The 10,550-nt window shown below is 44.1% G+C and overlaps 1 protein-coding gene across 2 annotated transcripts; it reads right to left on the reverse strand.

Annotated features, from left to right (window-relative positions):
• Positions 1-7,053: 7,053 nt before the first annotated feature.
• LOC309691171 (piggyBac transposable element-derived protein 4-like) lies at positions 7,054-10,550 on the reverse strand. 2 transcript variants are annotated; one of them, XM_082508762.1, is made up of 4 exons: positions 10,020-10,550; positions 8,933-9,101; positions 7,803-8,740; positions 7,054-7,713 (listed from the first exon to the last, which is right to left on the reverse strand). In XM_082508762.1, exons 1-4 carry the CDS (start codon positions 10,146-10,148, stop codon positions 7,165-7,167), a joined length of 1,785 nt encoding a protein of 594 aa, XP_082364888.1. In that variant the 5' UTR covers positions 10,149-10,550; the 3' UTR covers positions 7,054-7,164. The 2 variants fall into 2 exon arrangements, with proteins under 2 accessions (XP_082364888.1, XP_082364889.1); XM_082508763.1 differs by having other exon boundaries at positions 8,933-9,124.

Genomic DNA, 10,550 nt, shown 5'->3' on the forward strand with positions numbered 1-10,550 from the left:
GGTGAACTATCCAAAAGTAGACTGTTTTAGCACATACTGTGAAATAAAAAAAGATGGAGATAATTTCTGAAATGTAAATCCAGAGCTAAAGTGCCTTAAACCCATATTCCAGGGATGTCAAACTCATTTTACATCACGGACCAGTTACAGCCCACTCTGATCTTAAGTGAGCCAGACCATTGAAGCTCCCTTTCTACAGCAGATTGTAAAAAAAACATGAACTTTTCCATTATTTAAATTTTTATCTATTACCTAATTACTTTGGGGCAGCATGAATGGCCATGTGTGAGGTCTTTATCAGTAAAAGTAAAGAGTTTCTACTTATGAAAATAGAAATAGTCCAAAATTTTCCTTTCAAATTTAGCTTTAGTTTAATTAATTTTTAATTTTTAATTAATTTAGCTTTCCTTCAAATTTAACAAAGCTTTCCAGAGGGTCTAGATTGCAGTCTTTCTTTGCTTCTAGGCCTCATCTGTTGAACCCCCACCATATTATTTCCAGTAGTAAGAGAGTCAATCATGGGGGGCGACTCCTGTAGATGAAAAAAGAAGTCACATTTCTACAGAGGTCGATGGAACCCCCCCCCCCCCCCCCCCGACCTTACACACACAACACAGACATCACATGGGGATACAGGTCGGAGATCGGTAGCGTTACAGAAAAAAACAACAACACTGAAATATGCACTACAATGGGAAAGTACAAGAGGAAAAAAGACACCTCTACTCATGCTGGGCTCCTGGGAGGTCAGCATGAGAACAGGAAACAAAAAAACTCCTGTGCACAAAAAAGCACATAAATGTCCACAGCACAACATTATGGAACACGTGACAAGCCACAGGGTCGGGTGGGCGGTGAGGAGTAATCCGAAGCAAACACAGCAGCCATCCTGCCCAGCGCTACCATTCCAACGCGGGCTCAGACCCGCCGTGTTCCCCAGGAGGGAACAAGCATCGAAGGCGTTTGGAAAGGGAGGGGAGATGAGTGTGTGCATATCAGTGTATATGTATGTGTGTGTGTATCTAGAGTTCAGCTGGGACAGTGTCCTTCGCCCTGCCAGGCTAAGTAAACAGCCTTCCAGCCAACCCAGGTGGCCTTGCACAGAATGGGAAGGAACAGACTAAACACAGTCGTTATCAGGGAGTTTTTGTTCGGCTCCAGCCTTGAGACCGCAGCTGGCGCTGAAAGGGTATCCGCATGAAGTGATGGTGCTTTTTACTTTAGTGCGAACAGCTCATATGAATTTCAAAGCTGTTCTAACAGTCCAACACTGGTCTCTCAATCTCCCATTGGAGAGCCGTGAGCTTCTCCATGATGCTATCAAACTTGCGCTCTGTGATGTTGTCATTCTTGTGCTCAAAGAGCCGATTCTGAGAACTCACGACCACAATGAGCCTCCCAAGATGTAATCCAATTTGCGCTCAGAGGTGTTATTCCGAGCGAGCCCTTCCAAGATTTAATCCAGTCTGCACTCAGAGATTTTATTCTGAGTATTCACAGCAGCCGTAGCCTCTCCAAGATCTTATCCGTGCTGCACTCAATGAACCCATTTTGAGAAACTCACGCCTCTTCCCATCGTTTCAATCCCAGCGGGCAGCCTTGTGGGGGTTTGAACAGCCGGTTCCGCTTTCTTAATTCTTCGATAAGTCAGGGCCAAGCCAGCTCCGATCAGCCAGAACCCTGTTACCATGGTTCCGAAAAGGTAGATATCTTCAGCACTCAGGCTCACCCAAGCCCAAACTTCTCGTTGAGAAAGGGGTGTCAGTTGCAATCAGGGACCAGTTGATCAAATCCATAATTCCTCTTTTAGGTTTTAGAGAACAGAGAGTGTTCCAGGGAAAAGTAATACAAAAAACACGAGACTAGACAAGGACATAAGAGGCTAAGCAGGAAAGCTAAGGGAGAGGAGGAGGAGGAGAAAAGTGCGACCGCCTTCGTTAAGAGCAAGAGCAGAAATACTTCCTCAATAACTTTAGCAAACATTTTCCTAATGAGGTTGAGGACCAAATCACAAGTTTCAAGATGTGTTAAGTACAGCATAATGTACATTTTGTAAACTATGGTCCCATTAGAGTCAAATAAAGGACGGTAGGGCAGGGTACACTTTAAGGAAGGCCTACCTCTAATCTACAATCTGCATGTTTTGCTGTGGATTATTTGCCACGGTTTGTGCATCACAACACACTGAACCTTAATGCAGGTCATATTTAATGTTTCATATACTCTTCCCTCAACTTCAACCTCAAAACAAATTTGTGTGCTGGTGGAAGAACAATGTTTTTGATTAGAGCTCCCAGTAAGAAACACTTTAGCTCAAAGTGCATGCAGTGATCCTCACGTTTCACATGACTTTGTGCGTGCTACCGTGATTTTTGCTCTTTGTTGGTGCGTATTATAACAGTTTAATTATATATAATATAATATAATAAAAAGCCACGCAAAAATGAGTATATGCTTGCTCCAAACCAAATAATTACAAATGAACTCCAACTATTTAGTTATTATTATCATGGAGCACAGTAGCCCGCCACGCACCCTCTCCACTCGTTGCCCGGCTGCTTGTGTGTCTTTGTGTGTCACCTTTCCGTCTTTCTGTCTGTCACCCCCTGGGCTGCAGCAAACGCATGAAGTCATCGTCCTGTGCTGACGTCAGCTACGCCAGCTTCACAATAGAGCCAACAGTCTGCAAGATGTTTACAAGTCTGCCTTTCATTTCTCAGAACTGTTGGTTATACAAGACTGCAGAGATTGTGTGTGTGCGTATGACACAGAGAGAGTGTGTGAGCCTCTTTAAATGGGTCATGTGTGTTTGTGCAGCCGCACAGAGGGCAGGGAGGTGGGTTGAGCACGGGGGCAAGGGTTGGCATTAGTGGAACTGATTGTTTGAGACAAAAAGCCCAGCAGTCATGAGGCTCTGTTGTATTTGTCAAGGTAATTAAGTCTGAGCTGAGAGATTTGAGGCATTTGCTTGTCTTTTTCCATTTGCTCCATTTTTTTTCATTTCCTCGTCGACCGCTGTATGTTCAGTGTCACATAGCCAGATCCTTGCAGAGGATTTTAAAGGTGACTGTGTGACACTTTTTTAAATCCTCTGCCTTGCTGTGCGCCTGTATTTAAAAAACTCAGCTCCCACCTCAGCTGGAGAAAGTTATTTCATGACATCAACCCCAGTGACAGGAGCGAGGGGAAGTGATCGCATATCCTGTTGATGTTCAGTTTGCGTTTCACTTAGTGGACAAAATCACAAATTAGTCCACGATTTCACTGGACAAACACCTGCCTGGAAAATGCCAGGTCCTTAACAAAGGAGAACAAGGAAGCTGGCAGGCTAGTCAGGAAGTTTACTCACCGTTTCCACTGAAGTTATTCTCTCTAGCCTGTACAAAAAACCACTGGGCTGTGAAAATGCAGGCCCGACAGCAGCTCCCGGGGGGCATCGAGCGGGAAAACCCTCTCACTCAGCCGCAGTCGGGAGGCATTGACGTAAGAGCGGAACGGACACATGGGAGGATGGGGGCTCCCAAAATGGAAAAAGCTCCCAAGTTTGAACAACAACGAGCATCTTCCTTGGCATCTAACACAAACCCACACAAACCTTTATTTACATGTACACACAGCTTTTGTGCAGGTATTTGTCTTTAATTTTTTCCCCACTGAGATCTAATATTTGCTGCATCAAATCAATTGTACGCCACGCAGCCTGCTGCACAGCTCCTGGCGTGTTTAATAGCGGTCCTGCATGAGAGCAGACACATGCTGCAGAGGGATCTCACTCAGGCGGAACCAAGCTTATAGATCCCTGCGTCTGAGCTGTGTTGGTGAAAACAGAAACCACTGACGTTACATAAGCCCGTGGTAGCCAAGGTGACTGATAGCAAGCGGCACAGAATGAGGTTACTGATAAACTTTAAGAGGCACTGCAGCCAGTATTTTTAGTGCCGGTCCTTCAAATGTCAGTGTTATGGGGTCAACGGCATGAGGAGGAAAAAAGGAATATAAAGAGCCTCTGATACTATCTGCAGTTTTTCACGGGTTTTCTTTTCTTTCTTTAGTCTTTGATGATCTTTAGGCGTTCTCTACACTTATTTACAAAAACATTATCTTCTATGGAGTGGAAGATATATGCATCCCGTTATTTAATTACAAAAAATATCTATATTTTCTGAGTAACAGCAAATGCTAACTACCAAGAGTTAAGAGGGCATGCTTCTAATGGGCACATTGAAAACAACAAGTAACTGGTTGTAAAAGTAAGGTTAGAATTAATTAAGAGAAGTCTACTGGTCTTTATTAACATGGAAGTAAAGCCTATGTTTGCACAGCTGCATCTGAATAAATCCTCAAGACTTCTGGAGGGATTAGACTAAAATGGAGATGTCAAAACGCATGGCACCACATTTGGTGAAAAACAACCACAGCATATCAGCACAAACACCTTGTACCAACTGTCAAGCACGGTGGAGGATGGGTGATGTCACTGAGGTGGCCACGAACTGCTGTACACCAAAGTCTTCTAGAGTCAAATGTGAAACCATCTGTCCCGCAGCTTAAGGTTGGCTGAAACTGGTTCATGCTTCTAACAAAACCTACAACAGAATAGTTACAAAAGCAAAAAATCAAAGTACTTAGTTTTTTACAGCACTGTGTAGAGTTATGGAAAGAGTTTTTCACATGACCGAGTAATTAGTGGCTGACCCTCTCTACAATCAGAGCTACAGACACTTTGATATATTAGAAAATCTACTTTCTGTATGCCTTGCAAGTTTCACTGAATTAACTACAAAACAAGCTAAAAATACATGTCAGGGAAATGGAAGCGTAAAAGGAGTTCTGATGACAGTTTCATCCTAATCTTAAGTTTTATTTCTTATACCACAGAAAATCCAATAGGTCTGCCCACTTAACCCTAAATAAAAACTGATCAAGCAAAAACTGGGAGTGCCTCGGTTGATTCTGACCACACTGAGAGTTTATAAGAAATGTAGCTTAATCAGCTAACTGTAGTTTATGGAAATCTTTAAAAAGAATCAACAAGCTGCTGATCACACATGAATGCATTTTGCTCAGGAGGACAGCAAGCATGACGAAACTGCAGCGGTGACTGTAAATGAGCAATGGAAACCATTTATTTAAATAACAGGTAGAAACGAAGCTTAAAACTGACTAAAGCACATATTGCGAATATACACTCTGACGTAATGAGGGCTGAGAATAATCTGTTAATGGACGTTTGATTTAAACCCTTTTTTTTTTAAAAAGAAAATTCTGGAGCACTGTGACCCTCCTATGAAGTGCTCCACTGCGTTACCTGACAGGCACGGCTGGCTTACAAAGATGTTTTTAATACTGGCCCTTGCATGTCATAAAGTATTGAAAAGCTGCAGCGACTACTGGCCCGAACTCTGGGTTTCGTAGCAGAAAAGCCTGTCCCCTGAGAGACACCTACACACAGCCCGGAGAGCAGTGTCTGTCTGGACGAGCTGACACGGCAGCAGCACAGGCTGACTCACAGCAGCTCTACGCTCCATCTAATGCACCACCTCTGCCTTTCACTGCACATCAGCATCAAACTCCTCTCAGAGGCACGGCGGGGTTTTTGTGCTCGCGTACGTGTGTGTCTCTGTGCCAGTGATCTTCTGCACTTGTGCTTCTTTGCCCCAGTAATCTTTTTCTTTAGATACTCTGTGCACTCTCGACACTGTTACATTAGAAGGAAAGAGAAAGCGCTGAAAGTGTTCCCACCCATCATTTTTACAATTCCACATTTAGCTTGGCAGGCAGATCATGGGTGTGTGTGTGCTCCAAGAACATGACTGTGCCGGTTTGTATCATCCCTCTTTTTAATAAAGATGCTGCTAAAACTACAACTGAGAGGGCCAGACCAGATTAAACACGGAGTTTCTTTGTGCATAAAGGTTACTGCACAATTGTTCATCAGTTTATTTTCTGGGTTTGTACTGCAAGGTAAGCCCTGCCCACTCTGCTGCCTCACCCCCTCAAATTCTTCCAAAGGGACATGAGGTGTCTCCAAGCCAGCTGTGAGACATAATCTCGCCAGCGTGTCCTGCGTCTGCCTCTGGGTCTCCTCCCAGTTAGACATGCCTGAACTACCTCACATGGGAGGCAACCTGAAGGCATCCTGTCAGATGTCCAAACCTCCTCAACTGACTCCTTTTGATATGCAAGAGTTCCTCCCAAATGACTGAGCTCCTCACCCCGTCTCTAAGGGTCAGCCCAGAAACCCTTTAGAAGAAGCTCATTTCCGACGCTTGTATCTGCAATCGCATTCTTTCGGTCACTACGCACGGCTTGTGGCCACAGGCGAGGAGGGGAATGTAGATCAACCAGTTAACACTTACACCCCCGGAGAGCAGTCATTTCGGGGTAGTACCTTAGACCCCCGCGGAGTCATCATTTTGCGTTTCTACCTTTAAAAGCCGGAGAGCAGTCAAATGCTGGAAGTGGAAGCTAAATTGGCTAGTCATTCATATGTATATTGGGTCGTTACCTAGGAATTCTGGAGGGAGGGGATTGGGGGAGAAATCAACACACATGAGTCTAGGTCCTTTGTTGCTGACATTTATTGATAAAAACAGTAGTTTCATTTCATGTTATTTCCTTTTTCATTTCAAGCAAGGAAGTGGATGTAGTTAGTAAGTAAGATATTTCAGACATTATTCTGACACAGAGGAGGAGATACTGGAATTATAATTAGTATCTATGCATGCATTTGTGATTTTGTTTGACCTTCCCATTGCTTACAGTACAAAAAACCAACCATTTGTACACATATGTACTAATAATAATAAAAAGTGAGTGCAACACTGCAACCCGTCACCCCGTCGTTCAGTGGTCGTTGATCAGTGGTCCATTGTGGCACCATTCAGAGCACTGGTACAATAGTACCAGCAAGATATGGGAAGACATTGCAAATGTACTTGGATTTTAGGTTGCAAGCCACCCAAAACTTGATCCCAAACTTGTCAGGTTTACTTGCAAACACTTGGAGTGTTTCAGTATGCCATCTTAGGGAGAACTCAACACACATGTAGGTCCTTTGTTGCTGACATTTATTGATGAAAATAGAAAAAAAACCAACCGTTTGTACACATGTTTACAAATAATAACAAAAATTGAGTGAGTACATTACAACATTTTCAGCAATCACTCACAATCCTGGCACTGCCACGGTATCTGTCGCCTGCATTTACCACATGTGTACCTGTAGCAGTGAACACATCGCACAGTGGCCTGATTTTTTTTGCATCTGTGTTTGACCTGACACGTGGCCCTTTTTCCAGGGCTCGGTGTGGAGGGTTGTGTCCGAAGCAACTGTTCTTTTCTTTCCTTCTTCGCAGCTACATGAGAGTGAGCCAATTCGGTTGCAAGGGCTACCAGGAAGTCCACCCGTCTTTCCTTCGTCCCGGTGCATTCTTGATACAGCACATGTGCATTCAGTGCTGCCATGTCAATCATGTTATAAAACACGGCAACTGGCCAGCGCCGTGTTCCTTTGCGGACAGTGTACTCCCGAACCATCTGGTCCATCACATCCACGCCACACTTTGTCTTGTTGTAAAGGGTGACAGTGTTTGGCTTCCTTTTGGTAGTGTTTTCGGTCTGAACCACGCTGTGCATGCTGCTAAGAATATATACTGTCTTCTTCCGTTTGGCCGCATACGCCGTCAGCGTGGCAGCAGAGGTTGAAAACACCTAAGAAATAAGATAAATTGTTAATTCCATAGCCCTTTTACACACAATGAAACACATAAACATAGAACCACAAAAGACCTGCAACATACCTGAGTGGTGAATTCATTGCGATCTGTCTGTCTAGTGGATTGAGGAATTTCCCTGCGAATCTTGTTGACTGTGCCGAGGATGGTGGTTTTCCGTCTAAGAAGTTTTTGCGCAAGTGAAAGCGATGTGAAAAAATTGTCAGTGGTAACATTTCTGCCCTTGTCCAGGAATGGTTCCATCAGCCTCATAACTACATTTTCGGAAAGTCTCTCCCCAGTGGGACGATTGGGGTCCTTGCCAAGATATGGGAAGACATTGCAAATGTACTTGGATTTTAGGTCGCAAGCCACCCAAAACTTGATCCCAAACTTGTCCGGTTTACTGGCAATATACTGCAGGAAACTGCACCGAGTTTTTGATGGGAAAAGCTGTTCATTGATGGTGATATGTAGACCAGGGTTGTAGCACGTGATGCAGTTGGTGACAAATGATCCCCACACACTGGAAATTGCTGCGAACTTATCAGTCTTTGCTCGATCACAGCGGGTGGACTTGTCATCAAAGCGTAGGTGTTGCATGATGTCTTGGAAGCGGTTTCGTGCCATAGTTCCAATTATCTGTGGGTTTCCCAGGTTTGCTGACCAGCAGTCATTTACAGATGGAACCCTGTAAACCCCCCGCAAGATGACAATAGCAATAAATGCCATTAGTTCAGGGAGGTCCATGAACCAACAAACATGCTCCGTTTGCTGTGCATGTTGAATAGTCCATTCTTGAATGCTACGAAGCATGTCAAGAGTGATGAAACACAGGAAGCTCTGAAGGCGACTCAAGATACTTCTCCTGGCCTTAGCCGTTGGCTCTCCATCTGCAGCGTACGGTTCTATAGGGGTGAAAGGGAGACGGGTCCCCACATGTTCTTCACGCCACACTGTGCCATCTTTCGCTGTCTCAGTCCCCAAACAAGCTCTCTTTTTCGGTGGAGAAGCAGTCTCCTCATCTGCAGTGTGAACAAATTCAAATTGTGAGCAATGGGAAGGTCAAACAAAATCACAAATGCATGCATAGATACTAATTATAATTCCAGTATCTCCTCCTCTGTGTCAGAATAATGTCTGAAATATCTTACTTACTAACTACATCCACTTCCTTGCTTGAAATGAAAAAGGAAATAACATGAAATGAAACTAACCGGAAGACTGATCAGACAGCTCTGAGTCCGAATCCGGCTGAACTTCTAGGTCTTCTCCATCCGAGTCACAAGGGTCGACTTCCGCCAGGATCATTTCCAACGCCTGCTGGGTGGTGAGTCTTCTCTGCATTTTCTTTCCTTGGAGAGGAGGTCCGTACACCACAGGATTCTTCAGGGCAATGAAGGGTTAGGCTAAGTGCAGTGAGATTGTATCATATATATACCCTTGATCACAATTGATCAGTGGGGTCAGGTCACACTGATCAGCGGGGTCACACCCCCGTCGTTCAGTGGTCGTTGATCAGTGGTGCCACAATGGACCACAGAACGACGGGGTGACGGGTTTCCTGCAGTATATTGCAAGTAAACCTGACAAGTTTGGGATCAAGTTTTGGGTGGCTTGCAACCTAAAATCCAAGTACATTTGCAATGTCTTCCCATATCTTGCTGGTACTATTGTACCAGTGCTCTGAATGGTGCCACAATGGACCACTGATCAACGACGGGGGTGTGACCACATAACAATGCAACCCGTCACCCCGTCGTTCAGTGGTCGTTGATCAGTGGTGCCACAATGGACCACAGAACGACGGGGTGACGGGTTTCCTGCAGTATATTGCAAGTAAACCTGACAAGTTTGGGATCAAGTTTTGGGTGGCTTGCAACCTAAAATCCAAGTACATTTGCAATGTCTTCCCATATCTTGCTGGTACTATTGTACCAGTGCTCTGAATGGTGCCACAATGGACCACTGATCAACGACCACTGAACGACGGGGTGATGGGTTGCAGTGTTGCACTCACTTTTTATTATTATTAGTACATATGTGTACAAATGGTTGGTTTTTTGTACTGTAAGCAATGGGAAGGTCAAACAAAATCACAAATGCATGCATAGATACTAATTATAATTCCAGTATCTCCTCCTCTGTGTCAGAATAATGTCTGAAATATCTTACTTACTAACTACATCCACTTCCTTGCTTGAAATGAAAAAGGAAATAACATGAAATGAAACTACTGTTTTTATCAATAAATGTCAGCAACAAAGGACCTAGACTCATGTGTGTTGATTTCTCCACACTCACTGCGGATGAGGAGACTGCTTCTCCACCGAAAAAGAGAGCTTGTTTGGGGACTGAGACACTCATCTGCAGTGTGAACAAATTCAAATTGTGAGCAATGGGAAGGTCAAACAAAATCACAAATGCATGCATAGATACTAATTATAATTCCAGTATCTCCTCCTCTGTGTCAGAATAATGTCTGAAATATCTTACTTACTAACTACATCCACTTCCTTGCTTGAAATGAAAAAGGAAATAACATGAAATGAAACTACTGTTTTTATCAATAAATGTCAGCAACAAAGGACCTAGACTCATGTGTGTTGATTTCTCCCCCAATCCCCTCCCTCCAGAATTCCTAGGTAACGACCCAATATACATATGAATGACTAGCCAATTTAGCTTCCACTTCCAGCATTTGACTGCTCTCCGGCTTTTAAAGGTAGAAACGCAAAATGATGACTCCGCGGGGGTCTCAGGTAGAAGCCTTCTTGACTTGACTGCTCTCCGGCTTTTAAAGGTAGAACGGTAGAAGCTGGGAATTCCAGTGTT

Source organism: Aulonocara stuartgranti (genome assembly GCF_965226115.1).
Source record: "Aulonocara stuartgranti genome assembly, chromosome: 16".
Classification (NCBI taxonomy): Eukaryota; Metazoa; Chordata; class Actinopteri; order Cichliformes; family Cichlidae; genus Aulonocara; species Aulonocara stuartgranti.